Here is an 18,110-nt window from a genome sequence, read left to right on the forward strand (position 1 = left end):
TTTAGCCCAGAGACTTCCCTGGAAGCTGGAGATCCACATACTGGATTTTGGGCATTCCCTCAGACCTGTTGCTTCTCAATTCTGTCACTTAGAGTACCAGAATCCAGCCACTTCCCTAAATCAGAAATCCAAGCACCAATTTAGACTCTTAACTCTCCCTCACAGCTACCTGCCCCCACCCACTCAGACACCAAGCCCGGCATTTCAGGCTTCTTCAGCACCTCACCCGTATTTACCCACCCTTTCCACATTGCCGCTATGTTGGGTCTTTCATCACACCTTGTCTTGTTACTGAAATGGCATTCTAATTGGTAATGCGGCAGGAATGGAAAAGAGGTAAATTCAATAGTTATTTAAGAGAGAGAACCAACAGAAAGAGTACAAGAGGAGAGCTGAGTTTGAGAGAATAATGAATTTAGTTCTGAGCCTGTTTAGTTTGAGGTACCTCGGGGCCATCCAGGTGAAGATATTCCAAGTATGTGCATGTGTGGGTATGGGCAGAGCTTAAGAATAGAAAAGTAGGTCTCTTCCAGTCTCTTTGTGTCTGAGTCTATTTTTGTTTTTTACATTCCACATATAAGTGAAATCATATGGTGTTTGTCTTCTGTAGGGGATAAAGAGGCACAAAATCTCAATTATATATTAGCCAAGGGAATGAAAGTATAGCAGAGAGAATATAGTCAATAGTAGTGTAACATCTTTCTATGTTGTTAAATGTCAAAATTGTATAGAATATTGTATATCAACTATACTTCAGTTTTAAAAAGTACCAGGAACCAAAAAAAAAAAAAAAGTAGGTTCACTGTGGATGCTATGGGTATGGATGAAATACCCACTCTCACATCCTACCACCTTCAAAATGCTTTTTCCAGATCATCTCTTCCCACGGTAATTTTTCCTTCCACTCAATTCTAGTAATACTGTTTGCAACTTCCAGGTTCACATCACAATCTTTTGTTGATACGTAACATTTCAAGTTATTTTTCCCAAGTTGAGCTTCAAAAGAAGGGCAACACTTTATATGTTTTATGCCTATGAATGTGCATGGTATATAGCACTAAGCAGCACACAGAGGGTGCTCAAAACATAGGAATATTGTTGAGGGATAATTTTGATTTTAGTAGCTTTAATACCACTAATAAAAAACATCTCTTAGCACAGAGCCTGGCACACAGTGGGTGCTGAATTAGTATCTGTTTAATAGATTAAGACTTAATGTCTCCCAGTACTCTTCAAAACCTTGATTTCTCAATTCTTTTCAAACCTGACATGTAACTAAAACTTGGACACAAATATATTTATTACTCATTTTCTAAGAAGTCCAACAATTCACAGTTTTATATACAACATGTTTCAGTGAAAAGGCCACAGAGCAACTGCCTAATCCATCTTCATCTACTCACCCACGGTACTCACACACCTCCACACTCTGCCCTCATAGTTCAGCATTCCACACTGACTCACACTTTTCCTTCCTCAGTGTTTCCCTCCAGTGTTCATACTGCCCCTTCACACCCCCAAATGCTCCTGTGCTACCTTTTCTCCAATTGTCGGCTAAGTCAGTTCAAAGACTTAACAAAGATTGGCACAAGAATTATTTTGAGGAAATGAAGAGAAGGGAGGAGGCTTAAGAAAGATCATTTCATGTTTTGATTTGACTCTGGGCATTAAGACAAAAGTGGCTTTATGGCTTCCAAGTCTTGGAAAAGTCCAACATCCAATACACTGACGTTTGACACCTGAAGTCACACTTATAAATCAGTGTTTACACAGCCACATACAGATAGAAGAAGAAACCCTAACTTGGGGTATACTGTGAAAGCTACAACTTTTTAAACCTGGATGTGCAACAGGTTTAGTTTTAACACAATGCTTTGAAAAAAGAGACAAACTATTTGTTGAAAGAATGTTTGTTTATACTAAATATTTATTACTGGTTTCTGCGCAAGGTCTTCAGCCACGTGCATAGGATACAAGTAAAATAACACATGGTCCTTGCCATGGTATTGGATGAAGAGTTATATATGGCCCATATCCTATCAAGGGTATATGACAGTATAATCTTTTTGGAAAGCCATCTGAAGGTATCCACTATAGCTGAATATCACCCTAGACTATGTCTAGACTATAATAACCCCACTCCTAAGTATAAGGCATACACAAGAATGATCAGGGTAACTTATTGATAACCATCCAAAACATGAAACAACAAAAATTTCTAAACAGAATAGAATGGACAAGAAAATTATAGTATATTTACACAAAAGGACACTGTACAGCAATAAAAAAGAATTGTACAACTGCCACATGCAGTGTTATGAATGATTACAGGTACAATGATGAGCAAAAGAAGACAGACACAAAGGAAAACTCACTGTATGATTCCATTTATAGGCTGTTTAAGAAGAGACAAAACTAACGATAAGCATTACAAACAAAATATACAAAACAAATATTAGTGATAAGTCAGAATAGAGAATAGAGTGGGAGCAATTGCTGGGAAAATTCTCAAGGGACACCTCCTGGGCTGCAGGAAATATATTTTAATCTGAGTGGGAATATGGCAGGAATGGAGAAGAGATAAATCCAAGAGATATTTAAAAGAGACACATATCTCTCAGACTGACAAAGAAAACACAGGAGGAGAATTAGAATTGGGAGAAGAATGATGAATTTAGTTCTGAATATGTTGGTTATAGTCACAGGCAAACATTCACTGAGTTGTACACTGAGTATTTGTGAGCTTTACTGTATATATTATACCCTAATAAAAAAATTTTAATAAAAATAAGATCAGGATCAAATTTTTATGGGACAAGAAAAATCTACAGAGTGCCAGGCCTCATTGTTAGGCCATGATGCCTACGTTGGGAAGCAGGTGTCCAGCATTAACCCTCACTGTCACTGATGGAAACCATGTGGCTTAGTTCCCAAGCACCACTCTGAACTTTCATTCCGAAGTGTGAATTAACATAGTATAGTTCCTGCATTAGGTCTTATTGCTTAATATGATCATAATGTTGAGGGGAATTCCAAATTTTCTGTGCAAGATACTATATGATAAAATGTGTAAAAAATTTTGTTAATTTTTTAATGAGCTAGTACAAAGGGACAAAGATAGCCTACAAATGTAAGAGTTCAGAGATTGAAGAAATCACTGTAAGCTGGCTGCCCTGGCAGATTTTCTGGAAGGACATGAGGATTTGTGGACAGCCATGACCTTGTATCATGCTTTGTGAATATGCACCAGTTTCTTAGGATCTGAATATGAGAAAGTCCCTATAAGGGGAATAACAGAAACAGATCAGGAGAGTCTAATTATTAGATGGCAAAATAATCTGGGCCCAAATTGCAGAGTGTTGGGAATACCATATTGACTACATTCTACCGGCAAAACTAGGTGAGGGCATGACATGCACGTTTTACAGCTCAGTAGTGTTGGGACAGTTGTGTGACTACCATTAATGACATCAAATACTGTAAGCAGCTTCTGGTTCTCTCACTGTGATGCCAAGCATCTGGACCTTTTGAATTGGATTTCTGACTGCTTTCTTTCAGTTGCCATCTAAAGTGTTGCTGTTTTTCAGATACAGCTTCTGTTTAGACAACTGAAGGAGGAGAGATTATATAAAGTAGGTTAAAAATGTGCAAGACTCATAAATCTTAAAGGAATGTTCAAAAGAATTAGAAAATAAAGCTATAGATGCAATAGGAACAATTTTAGTGGTGATTATTATGAAAATAAAGTTGTCTGAAGTCAGTAATTCATTCTGCAGGTTTTGCTGGCTTCAAGAACAGTTTTTGTGCAGTAAAATACTGATGTAATTACTAATGTACTTTTACACTACTCAAAGGGGTACACAAGACGACTCTTTGATAGTGAGGTATTCACTTTATTAGGGGTTGGTGATACCCAATGGTTAATAACTATAATTTATACAAACTTGTATTTTGAAAGGTTCTTGAAATATTTAATAAATTGCAACATTGAAGATCAATCTGCAGGGGAATTTGTCTTAAGTTCTCCTTGGAATTAACAAAACAAACCTTTTAAGCTTATCTGTGGCTTAGAAAATTGACTATAATTTTTATTGTTAGCATAACCTCTGGTAGAAATAAACTCCAGTTCAGTCTTAATTTTTTATTTGAAAGAATTAATGAGTAGTTGTGTAAAAGTAGAACTCCTATTGCAAAGTTAGACATATGATGGATTTTAGTAGAAATAGAGAACCCTGATCATTTAAAAATGTTAAGATATGTGTATGTGTGTTTGTATGCATGTATATACATGAATATGTATATATGTACATGTATATATATATATATAATGAGAACTCAACAGTAGTTGCAGCAATTGTTTAAAATATTTACACCAACGAAATATTTGGGTGGGGATTTGGTTTTATTTCTTGGTTTTAAACAAAATCTGCTTTTGCTCAAAGACTTTTTTAGATTATTTTTATTATAACCTTATCAAAGTTCTTAGATGTTTTATTCAGTTATATTCACATAAAATTAAGAGTCAAGAATGCAAATGTCCTCTAAACTATTTTCTGAAGTGCAGCTTCCAAGCATGACAAGGTAGCAGTTGCATATATGGTTGGTTATTACCAAAAAAAAATATGGGTATTTCCTAAATGTTCATCTTGTGCTTCTTAAAATCAGACAAAAATTGCATTGCCCTTTTTTGCTCCTCTGCTAACTGGAAACAGCAGCTTTGAGTGCTACTATATTTAGTTAGGTAAGTGTATATTCTTTCTATCCTATAAGACAACATCTTTTATCTTTGTTTTATGGGAAGTAAATGAAGTATATTCAGTAATGAAAGAAACTTCTTTCATTTACAACTCATAGAATATACTTAACCAATGGCATATATTTAAATACTTATGATGCTTTAAAAGTATCAGAATATACACTACTACATTAGCCCAGAATTATATGATAAGTTTTTGAAAGAGAAGGTAGGAACTATTTTATTTTAAAATGCTTCAAATTGTACATACTGCCTACAGGTTGTTACATGTAATAAATTATTTTGATAATATTATATTCATCTGAATTTTTATAAAGAGAATTATTCAGGTCCTACTATAGTAATATATAGAGAGAAATATACCTCATGCAGACAAATGAAAGCTGGAGTTGTAGCTAAATCAGCAAACCGCTCATCTTGGATATTAACTGTGGGCACTGCAACATAAATGGCCCCTTCTTGATCCTTCTCATCTTTCTCTTCTTCCTCTTGTTCTGTGTCTGTGGTACTGTCTTCCATTTTTCAAAATCCTAAAATAAAATCATTCCATATTCAGCTATTTAGGATGTCTTTACAAACTAGAATTAATGGGACATAAAAGCAAGCAAAATTCAACTAGAGTAAGTTATTTTCCAGTGAAATTATAGGTCAGGAAAGTCAGCTATAAATGTGTTATCAAGAAGCTACTTTGTTTTAAAGACTCTCTCTCTTGCAACACACAAATTAATAATTCTAATTTTAAAAAGTAAACTATTATTACATTAACTGAAAAAAAAAATTATATAGCCAGAAAGTAAGCTTCATGCGGGCAGGGAAGGAATTTTGTTTACTGAGCATTGGCATTCAATTACTATTCATTGACTGTGAAATAAATGTAAAGTTCACCTTTAAAACAGAACACAGAGTTAATTAAAATCATTTTTGAAAGAATGAAAATCAACACCCCATGGTGCCCCAGACAGCCTGAGGCCTGCATCTGTGTCCCAGGCTACCAGCCTAATTGCCCGATACCTGCACTGCCTGCTAAGGCCACAGCTCAGGCCTGTGCTTGTGTGCACTGCCACCTGGCCTCTCTCTGCTGCTCATGTGCCTGCTCAATTGTCATACCAGACTTCACTTTCAAAACATAAGCACACAAAAAAAACCCCCTAAAGAATCCACTCCAAAACTACTACATCTAATATCTGAATTCAGCAAAGTTGTGGGATACAAAATTAATACACAGAAATCTGTTGCATTCCTATACACTAACAATGAACTAGCAGAAAGAGAAATCAGGAAAACAATTCCATTCACAATTGCTTCAAAAAGAATAAAATACCTAGGAATAAACCTAACCAAGGAAGTGAAAGACCTATACCCTGAAAACTACAAGACACTCTTAAGAGATATTAAAAAGGACACTAATAAATGGAAATTCATCCCATGCTCTTGGCTAGGAAGAATTAATATTGTCAAAATGGCCATCCTGCCTAAAGCAATCTACAAATTCAATGCAATCCCTATCAAAATACCTACAGCATTCTTCAATGAACTAGAGCAAATAGTTCTAAATTCATATGGAACCATAAAAGACCCCGAATAGCCAAAGCAATCCTGAGAAGGAAGAATAAAGCTGGGGGAATTACACTCCCTGACTTCAAGTTCTACTACAAAGCCACAGTAATCAAGACAATTTGGTACTGGCACAAGAAAAGACCCATAGACCAGTGGAACAGAATAGAGAGCCCATACATAAACCAAAGCATATATGGTCAATTAATATATGATAAAGGAGCCATGGACCAATGGGGAAATGACAGCCTCTTCAACAGCTGGTGTTGACAAGACTGGACAGCTACATGTAAGAGAATGAAAGTGGATTATTGTCTAACCCCATACACAAAAGTAAACTCGAAATGGATCAAACACCTGAATATAAGTCATGAAACCATAAAACTCTTAGAAAAAAAATAGGCAAAAATCCCTTGGACATAAACACAAGCAACTTCTTCATGAACATACCTCCCTGGGCAAGGGAAACAAAAGCAAAAATGAACAAGTGAGACTATATCAAACTAAAAAGCTTCTGTACAGCAAAGGACACCATCAATAGAACAAAAAGACATCCTACAGTATGGGAGAATACATTCATAAATGACATATCGATAAGGGGTTGACATCCAAATTATATAAAGAGCTCACACACCTCAACAAACAAAAAGCAAATAAGCCAATTAGAAAATGGGCAGAGGAGCTGAACAGACAGTTCTCCAAAGAAGAAATTCAGATGGCCAACAGGCACATGAAAAGATGCTCCACATCGCTAATCATCAGAGAAATGCAAATTAAAACCACAATGAGATATCACCTTACACCAGTTAGGATGGCCAACACCCAAAAGACAAACAACAACAAATGTTGGTGAGGATGTGGAGAAAGGGGAACCCTCGTACACTGTTGGTGGGAATGTAAACTAGTTCAACCATTGTGGAAAGCAGTATGGAGGTTTCTCAAAAAACTCAAAATAGAAATACCATTTGACCCAGGAATCTCACTCTTAGGAATTTACCTTAAGAATCAGCAGCCCAGTTTCAAAAAGACATATGCACCCCTATGTTTATCGCAGCACTATTTACAATAGCCAAGACATGGAAGCAACCTAAGTGTCCATCAGTAGATGAATGGATAAAGAAGAGGTGGTACATATACACAATGGAATATTATTCAGCCATAAGAAGAAAACAAATCCTACCATTTGCAAAAACATGGATGAAGCTAGAAGGTATTATGTTCAGTGAAATAAGCCAGGTGGAGAAAGACAAGTATCAAATGATTTCACTCATCTGTGGAGTATAAGAACAAAGAGAAAACTGAAGGAACAAAACAGCAGCAGACTCACGGAACCCAAGAATGGACTAACAGTTACAAAAGGGAAAGGGACTGGGGAGGATGGGTGGGAAGGGAGGGATAAGGGGGAAAGGGGGTATTACGATTAGCACACATAATGTAGTGGGTGGGGGACATGGGAAAGACAGTATATACAGAGAAAACAAGTAATGATTCTACAGCATCTTACTATGCTGGACAGTGACTGTAATGGGGTATGTGGGGGGGACTTGATAATAGGGGGAGTCTAGTAACCATAATATTGTTCAAGTAATTGTACATTAACAATATCAAAATAAAACAAATAAAACATAAGCTAAAAAATAAAATTATTAAGGATTTCAAGATGGTGACACCAGAGCATTAAACCAAGTGCATGGCCCTTCTGAAAATGGGTCCCTATGTGACTGCCCAGGTCATACACTTAGGAAGCCAGCTCTGTATACAGTCCTTGATTTGCTCCTGTATTCAAGTGCACCCAGAGCAGTTTCTAAAAGGACCCCGTCTTGGCTTCTAAGGTCTCTCTTAGTCCATTTTGGTGGCATTCTGATGGCTACCCTTCCAAGAGAAACCTGCAAAGAGGCCTCCATTGCATAAGAGTATGCCAGTCTAATCATCAGCTTCTTTTTTTCTCTGACACATATGAATCTGTGCTCAACAAAAGGGTATACCTGCTCTCTTCTCTTGCCAGAGAAGATAATGCCAACTGTTATAATTTTCAAGTCTGGGTCTTCTGTTGAACATGTACTGTCTCTCATATTTTATCAGATAAGCTACTCCTTGATGATAGGGTTCTCCATTCCTATAATATGGAAAGCATGTTCTGTAATATGAATCCAGAAGGCTTGGTAGGCTCTGGTTCCTGAATTTATTAGTCAAGTGGTCACATTAAGTCTCTTTCCTCCTCTCTAAAATGGAAGTAACAGTGACTAATTTTTCTGTTTCATAAAGAACATATGTAGATTAAATGTGATAATGCTTCTGGACTTTTAGTTTCACTCTATCTCTAATTTTCTGTGATAGCCATAAATTCATAAAGATACACATACACTTATCTTCCTCTTCCTGCTACAAAATCCATCAGGAACCACCAATATCTGGTTGTCTTTCTTTACATGATATTAATAGCCATTGACATTGTTTGGAGTGTCTCTCCTTTAAGATACACAAATTATTTTTCAGTGCCATATGGCAGTTTTTAAAGAACCTATTATTATTAAGGCACTATAACACTTAACATTGGCAAGTAATCACAGTCTATTTTGTAAATCTTCAAGGAGCTGGGAGTGGTTTGGTTATATATCTAGATTTATTTCTGTTAATAAGCTAAAATATGTATGTTCAGTCACTTCATGGATAAAAAACATTAAGACTATCCCAGAAAAATATTTCCTCCAGAACATTAGAGCACACTTGTTATTTTTAGCTTTTTAAGAAGTATTTCAAATATAAACAAAAATAGTGGAATGGTGTAATGAATCCTCAATTTCTCATCAACCAGCTTCAGTAAATATCAAGTTATTAGCAATTTTGTTTATCTAAAGCTTTCTACTTCCCCTCTCCACTCTCCCTATTATTTGGAAGCAAAGCATAGACACGTAGACTTGGCAGTATTTCCCGAAGAACTCCATAATAATATGCAGAGATAGTCCTCATTCCATTTTGCAGCGGCATAGCACTTCTTTGCAGGAATGTGCCACAAGATATTCAAACAATTGCCAATTTATAAACATATGGAATGTTTCCAGTTTTCTGCTATTACAGTTTTGCAAAGCATAGTACCCCTATTTATTTAAAATATATTTTAAGGGCTCTTGGAATCTATATAATCAAGATGGCATTTACTTTAAAACTTAAGTTCAGGCAGTCCTCTCAAAGCCCTGCACCTTTAAATATGGAGCAGCTTTCCTAGGCAACAAAGGAAGGGTGCTATGCCGAATGGTACAAATTCCTCACTCTGCTGACGTTCTCAGTCTCTATTACCTTGAAAACATTCGAAATATTTTTAAGCAGGTAAAACATTTTACCTAGGGAAGCAACTGAAAGAGAGTATATCAGAGTTCTGATAGACATTATATTGTCTGATAAACTTTGACCCGAGAAAAGAAAGGGAGAGTAGGAAAGTAAGAAAACACGATAGAGGCAAATACAAAAGTCTCATGTTGATTAAAACCTAAACCACTAATTAATCTAATTAATAGGGTGGAAAGGACCAAGTAGATAGCAGTTTAAGAGATAAAATACTCCAGGATTTGTTAATATAGGGTTGCAATGTCCACCTTATTAATATTACCGTGCTGCAGGCAATATGGCTAATCGACAGCTATAAATAAAACCATGGAATAAAATGTATTCTCAGTCTATATAAACAAGAGCATATTTATAAGACATTTTAAATTCTTAGTGTAGGAAACATTACATAGCTATCAAGTATAGTAATTCTAGAGATATCTCCATAATACTTCAGTCAGTTATGGAAATACTTATTTAGCTGTTTTGTGAAGACCAAGAGTTGATAAAGATGAAGTGATTTACAATCTAGAGAGGAAGCAAGGCAGGGAAACAACTAGCTCTATATAACAGCGGTGAGGTGAAATAAGCCTGAATAAAAGCAATGTTCTTAGGAAGGTAGATGAGACTTAAAAAGCAGCTTGTAGCCCAGAATTTAGATTTTAATCCATAGGTTTTGGGAGCACTACAGTTTTGGCAGAGAGATGTGTTCTGACTGTAAAGATGCTGGTGACAGTGAGAATGGTTTGGAAAGGGTGTGCATTTGGAGGCAAGGAGGCAGCGTAGAGGTTATGCACTGGCTGCTGTGCATCAGCAGGACATAGACTAGCATGAACAAAACCAGACAAGGTCCCTGACATCAGGGGGCCTCGTGCACTGGTGAGTAAGACAAGAACTAATAAAAAAAATCACAGAGATGAATGTAAAAGTACAAATAACTCAAATAGTTGTTCTGAAGCATAGACCGCAGAAGGATGGCAGAAGGTGGGGTGCCGTGCACTGCACATTTGAGTGAGTGCCACTCGCCTGCGTGTTCTGCAGGGAAGCAGCCCAGATTGGAAGGTCAGATGATGAAAGCATGAGCCAGGCTATGCTGTAGGAGTCTGAAGGAGAGAGGTCCTGGTTTCATGGGGCTTTTTAGAGGGGTGAGGACATGTACTGAGCTTTGATACAGAGAAACTAAAGGCCAGTGAAGGAGAAAGGAAGGTAAATAAAAACTTCAGCAGTATTACAGAAGAACACTGGTGTTAAAAGATAAAGCTCAAACAGGAAGCTTCACAAAGAATAATGAAGCAATAAACATTTCACGGTATGCCTTGTTTTGTAAGACACACCACTACTTCCTCTTCTCTGAAGCTAAAGAGTAATCATCATTTTGTTTTGATTTTGAACACCCAGGAAATTTTTCTTGACAGTTACATGAGTCCCTGCAAAGAACAAATACTCCATGCACCAGAGAATGGGGCAGGATACAAAAATGATGTGACGTTTTGAAGGTAAAATGACAGTGCTTGCTTCATGAAAGATGTAGCAGGAGACCACACTTTCGATATTACTTCTTACTGAACAAGCACAAGTTTTGCTCATCTTAGAATAGCGGGGCAATGTAAAGTCAAACACGATATTACTCTCCCACACTGAACACAAGGAGTGTTTTCCATTCTTTTAACTGCCCTGTAAACATGATCATATGCTCCTTTCCCTAGCAGCTCACTGCCATCAAAGGTCAGTTACCTGACCATTTCTGCAGTAACTCAGAGGCAGATCTCTTCAAGAGGGGGGAGAAGTCTGGGGCACCTGCTTTTTTGTTGGTTTGTTTCACTTTCCTATATTTATTTAAAAAACATAGAAATGTCACAACAGGGTTACAAATATTTTGGTACATTTAAAGTTGTATAACAAGTGTTTTTCCATCCTGCCACCGTTATCTCTGTGATGTAAGTATATTCTCTTTTGGAGTTAATTTTGGAAGTCTACGTCAACGGCTCTTTCTGAGAGGCCTCTGGTCCACAATATGACAGACTCAGAATGTGGGGCAGCCAGTCTGACATGCAGCCTGTTGTTACCTCAGATCCATTGACTCTAACAACAGCAGCAGCAGCAGATACTACCACCTTGGCCGTTCTAAATGCAACAGATACGATTATTGCACTGAGGTCTTTTATTCTATGTGTATAATTATATAACACCCATTATTACTATACAAAGACAAGATTAGACTTGAAACTTTTTTTTTAAAGAATATGGATACAGATTTCAGGTCACCTTTTTAAAAAGGGGGTAGAAAAGCTTTGTCATTCAAAGAGCCAACAATTCAAACCACAACTTCTTTCTGTTCCTAAAAAAATGAAAAAGAAAAAAATTCCTCTTCAGAAAAGAATCTTTCAAACAAACAAACAAACAAAAAAACAAACAAACAAACAAAAACAACCCAAAACAAAAAAACCCGTTCTAGTATACAAAGCCAAAATGCACTGTCATAGAAACAAAGGTGATGTTTGTCTCTAACACAGCCTCCTCATCAGCATGCAGACACTCCTGCCCAGTGGTCACTCACTGTGCATCTCACAATATCATTTATACAGCCCCTCACAATTTAAACAAAGCTTGCCCTTGTAGTTCACTTAATCTTTACAACAACGTTTCATAAGAAGTATCTACACTTTATAGATGAGAAGATTGAAGGTCAGAGAATATAAATGATGTGCCTAAGATGACACAGCAGTAAATGGCAGTATTATGCAAACCCATGTCCACTGGCTTCAAATCCTTAACCTTTTCTATTATACCATACAGGACTCTTGCTGTGACCTTAGCAAAGCCCCTTTCTCTTAGCCTCCAGTAATGGAAAGCGGAACCAAGGATACAGACAGGCTGATGGAATTCAACTTCTGCCACCCTAAAGGTGTGAGGCTAGGACCCCTTTAGCAAAGAGCAGGCCAACACAATGTAAATCAGTTAAAGTCAATTCAGTTCTTGCAGAGTGGTGATTACTAGGCATTCCGTGGGGTGGTAAGACTGAGCTGTGTAAAACAATGGGCTATAGAACTTGTTGCTATAGTTACAAACCAAAGGAAAGCTTTCACATACACAAAGCATGGCAAGAAACACTGGTGTTGTATCTACAATAATTTACACTCATTCTCCAAGTCCAGTCAGACTTCAGAAATTCAAAGGGTGCCTGAGAGGCCCTATCAATTCCCTTAAGAGTTTCCAAATAATGGCAGTGAGCAGGAACTGAGTTCCAAATCCTGTGGGATGTTTGGAAAGTTCACGTAGATCTGAAGCTGACAGTCTTCCAGGTCTGGCAGAGATTCTCCATGCCTGCATGCCATCTCGAATCTTCACATTGCAAGCCATTCCTCACTTTTGCTATGAAAATGTGCATGCTTTTCAAATTCCAGTGTCATCTTTGTTTGAATTTTTACAAACATACCAGAAAGCACATTCATAACATTACAATAGTAGTCTATACCACCTCTCTCTAATTAGGCTCTTGCCTTGCAAACGTCCTCTTTCATGTTCCTCTTACCTCTTCCCCATACTCTGGTCAGTAGGAACTTGTGGGTCTAGATGGGTCTGTCACCCTAGCCAAGAACTTCGTATATATGGGTAGCACTGCTTTCAATCTGCAACAGCCAAGTTCCTTCCTTCCTCCTCCTCCTATTTCTCTTAAGACTGGGATTACTGGCTTTAATTTAGTCTACCATGATAGACAGCATGGGGTAACAGACATGACTACTATGAAGTTCATCAATTTAAGCTTGAATCTCATTCCTTTCCTCCCATGTGAACTTGGAAAGGATATTCAATCTCTATGTGGCTGTTTCTTTAACTGCAAGATGATTTAAGAGTTGTGAGGATTAAATGAGACAAAGCATGTGAAGTCTCAGTCCAGACCCAGCAAATAGTCCTCAGTAAATGTTAGTTTCCTCCCATCACTGTCTGGTTCTTTAGCTTTCATGCATAGTATGTATGCCTTAAATGATTTGACAGGAAACAAATAAACAAGTCAGCCTAGGGCTAGACCAAATATTTCAGTAATCTATAGGCTGGAAGAGGTGATCTGGATCCTTTCCAGCACAACTTTGTCCCAGAATACTTCTTAAGATTTGGTGTGAGAGGCCTGGTAAGCTTAATCTTCAAATCCTAGTGTGAGATGTTTAAATCTAGGATAAGAAGGACCTTGGGTACTGGAGAGGGAGAAAGGGAACAGCACAATTTTTAAAATGTCCCTGAAAGAACATGTATCAACTCTGAGTTAGGGCAGAGCCAGCTTTAGACAATAAAAAGCAGGCAGAGTTCCTTTCTGATGTCTAGAAGTTTCATAGCTTCCTCTTTTCATTGCGTAAGTACTTCCTGTTCTCAGGCTTCCCCAGCCCAAGGCAGATCTCCACTTTCCTCGTCTTCTGGGGCAGCATCCCTTACTCAATTCCTTTCCTTTCTCTAAAAGCAAAAGTTCTTAAATTAATTATAGGGTTAGAAGAATATTACCAAGCCAATTTTCCTACTGTACCTTGTAAGAGGATATTAAAAATAAAAATAAACTAAAAACCTCTCTCTGAGCTGGGAAGCAAGGTGAGTTGATGAGAAAACAAGTTGGCACAGGCCCCTGAGGTACTCTGTCCAGCGAGGACAAGTCTCGGGAAACGAAATAGTGGAACTAGGATGTTCAAGAACATCAGAGGGATAATGTGCCTCCTTTTCCAGCTAGAACTTGGTGAAAATGGCAAGGTTCCAGAGCCTTCGCCAATCCTAGCCCTTCATGGGATGAAGCAGAGAGGACTCTCTAGGCAGAAGGGGCCCAAGAGAGATCACCCTGTGGGAAAGGTGTGGGGCTGGCTGGGAGTGCTGCACGCTGAGAGACCTTGATGCTGTAATGAAAAGACACTGCCCGACAAAGCTTTGTGGACCATACAAGTGGGAACCAGATGCAGATGCAGAATTCTCTGAAGATGCCAGCACGGCCTGAGGCCCAGATGGATGCACATCTCAGGAGGAGTCAGTGTGGTCAGACGCCAAGCACTGACCAGACAACCGTTCTGAAGCCATAGTGCGACCTAATAACCCCGAGCTTGGGTCTCATGCCCAGAAAGTGGAGACCAAAAGTGATATATGAACTAAGTTTCTTTTTTAGTCAGCTTTATTGAGGTATAATTTATTTTCAATAAATCTCACAATTTTAAGTGTACAAACTGAGTAGTTTTAACAAATATTGCCAGTTGTGTAATCACTGTCACAAACATTCCAACACTCTAAATACAGTTCTACTCTGCCGCTTTACTATCAGTGCCCAGTCCTATTCCATCCCCTCCATCCCAGGTACATGGTAACCACGTAGCTTTGCATTTTCTAGAGTTTCATGTGAACAGAATCAGATCTCTGGCTTCTGTCATTTCACATAAGGTTTTTGAGGTTCATCTGCATTGTTGTGGGTATCAGTCTTTCATTCCTTTTATTCTGTTGTTCAAATACATCACAACATATTTGTCATCTACCAGTTCACAGACATTTGATTTGTTATTCATTTTGGCTGGTATGAATAAAGTTGCTATGAACATTTGAGTACAAGTCTTCACTTGAACATATTTTCATTTCTCTTGGGTAAATACCTAGGAATGGGATTGCCAGGTCATATGGTATGTACATGTTTGATTTTATACGAAACTGTCAAACTGTTTTCCAAAGGAGCTGTACCATTTTATATTCCCACCAGTGATGTATAAGGAATCCCACTGCTCCACATCCTTTTAAACACTTGATATTGTCAGTATTTTTAGTTTTAGCCATTCTGGTGGGTATATAGCAGTATCTAATTTTAATTTTTAATTGGTGGTTCTAATTTGCATTTCCTTAATGCCTTATGTTGAACACCTTTCTATGGGCTCCTTTGCCATTTATGTATCTTCTTAGGTAAAATGTCCAAATTTTTTTGCCCATTGAAACAATCAGATTTTTTCTTCCTTTTAATGTTTTAAGAGTTCCTTGTGTATTTTGGATACAAGTTCTTTACCAGTGTGTTTTGTAAATATTTTCTCTCAGTCTCTCCTAGCCTTTTCATTTCTCAACACTGACTTTTTTTTTATTAAGGTATCATTGATACACAATTTTATGAAGATTTCATATGAGCAACACTGTGGTTACAACATTCACCCATACACACACACCCCATTGCAGTCACTGTCCATCAGCATAGTAAGATCTCAGCACTGTCTTTTTAAATAGCAAAAGTTTTATCCAGTTTTTTACTTTTTGCTTTTATGGTTCATGCTTTTTGTATCTTATTTAATAAATCTTTACCAAACTCAGAGTTACAAGATTTCCCCCTTTGTTTTCTTCTAGAACTTTTAAAGTTTTAGCTCTTCTGTTTCTTTTATCTATTTCAAGTTTTTGTGTGTGGTGTGAAGTAAAGTTTGATGTTGTTTGTTTGGGAGGGAGGAGATGCATATAGATGGAATCCAATTGTTCTGGCACCATTTTTGGGAAAAGTATCATGTTCCTATTGAATTACCATATACCTTTCTCAAAAATCAATTAACTAAATATGTGTAGATCTATTTCTGTATTCTCTATTCTGTCCCATTGATTAATATGTCTGTTATTACACCAATACAATTTGTTTTGATTATTGTAGCTTTACAGTAAGTTTTAAAATGAGGTGGTATAAGTTGATAAACTTAGTTATTTCTTCTAAATTATTTTGGCCATAATAGATACTTTATATTTCACATACATTTTAGAAGGAGCTTGTCAATTTCTATTTTTAAAAAGGCCTGGAATTTTAACTGAGCAATGAATCTATATCAGTGATATGCCATCTTAACACTGAGTTTTATTTTCCTTAAATGGTATTTCTCCCAGTTATGTAGGTCTTCAATTTCTTTCAGCAATGTTTTATGGTTTTTAGAAGACAGGTTTCATAAATGGTTTTCATAAATTTTGTTAAAACAAAAGTCAAAGATAGGAAGAAAATATGTGCAAATAATGTCACAAATGCCTGGTACTAAGTATATTTTGTTAAATTTTGTTAAATTTATCCCTAAGTATTTCACATTTTTTATGTTATTGTAAATAATATTGTTTTTAAACCTCAATTGCCAAATGCCATTGTTAGTCCTTCAAAATAAAATTAAATTTTTTATTGACCTTGTATCTTGTAACCTTGCAAAACTTTTAAAATAATTCAGTAGCTTTGTATAGTATTTCTTAGAATTTTCTACTTAGATGATCATGTTTGCAAATAAGATTTTACTTCTTCCTTTCCAATAGACTTATTTCTCTTTATTGACTTATTGCACTGTGTAGGACTTCTAGTACAATGTAGAATAGAAGTGGTGAGTGTGAATATCCTTGCCTTGATCCAGATTTTAAGGGGAAAAACATTCAGTCTTTTATAGTTAGGTATGGTAGGAAGTGTAAGTTTTTCATAGATTCCTGTATTAAATGGAGGAAGTTCCCTTTTCTTTCAAGTTTATAGAGTTTTTTTTTTAACAGGAATGGGTTTGAATTTTGCTAAACTTATAAAAAATACACTGAGATCATATTTTTCAACAAATGATGCTAGAACAACTGGATGTCCTTATGTCAAAATAATGTTAAAGAATGTACCTCAATCTTAATCCCACATCATTTACAAAAATAAACTTGAAATGAGCCAGAGGCCTAAATGTAAAATCTTAAAGTAAAATACTTCCAGAAGAAAACACAGGAAAAGAATCTTTGCAGCCTTCATTTAGAGAAAGTTGTTTGTTTTTTTGTTTTTTTGTTGTTTTTTAGATTGGACACAGAACCACAGATCATAAAGGGAAAAAAATAGAAAAACTGTACTTTTTCAAAATTTAAAACATCTGCTCTTCAAAAGACAGTGTTGGGTAACTGAAAACAAAAGTCAAAGATAGGAAGAAAATATGTGCAAATAATGTCACAAAGGGCTGGTACTAAGTATATATAAAGAAATTCGTAACTCAATTATAAATCAAACAGAATGATAAAAAAAATGGGCAAAGGATCGAAGAGATACTTCACCTGAGAAGCTACACAAATGGTAAATAAGAATAAAAATATGCTCACTCACTTCATTAGTAATTGGGAAAATGCAAGTAAAAATCATGAGATACAACTATACTCTAATAGGTACTCTCACATATTGCTAGTGGGAATGCAAGATTGCATAACTCTTTCGGAAAATAGCTTAGTTATTTCTTATAAAGATAAATATATACCAAATGATCCAACCATCTCACTCATACGTATTTATTCAAGGGAAATGAAGACATATATCCATTCAAAAACTGTTCACAAATGTTCATATTAACTTTACTTATAATCACCCCAAACTGGAAATAACATAAATATCTACTTGTGGGTGTATAAACAAATCATGATATATTCATACAATGGAATTCAACTCAGAAATAAAAAGGAACAAATTACCAACAGATAAACATAGCTGAATCTCAAATACATTATACTAAGT

At 36.5% G+C, this 18,110-nt stretch overlaps 1 protein-coding gene across 1 annotated transcript in view; it reads right to left on the bottom strand.

Annotated features, from left to right (window-relative positions):
• The window catches only part of CCDC146 (coiled-coil domain containing 146), a 126,974-nt gene that overhangs the window by 102,334 nt on the left and 6,530 nt on the right, over positions 1–18,110 (bottom strand). The window contains exon 2 of the mRNA XM_017668398.3: positions 5,120–5,286. Coding sequence (XP_017523887.2) covers positions 5,120–5,275 — 156 coding nt within the window. The 5' untranslated portion in view covers positions 5,276–5,286. The remainder of the gene's footprint in view (positions 1–5,119; positions 5,287–18,110) is intronic.

Source organism: Manis javanica, chromosome 6 (genome assembly GCF_040802235.1).
Source record: "Manis javanica isolate MJ-LG chromosome 6, MJ_LKY, whole genome shotgun sequence".
Lineage (NCBI taxonomy): Eukaryota > Metazoa > Chordata > Mammalia > Pholidota > Manidae > Manis > Manis javanica.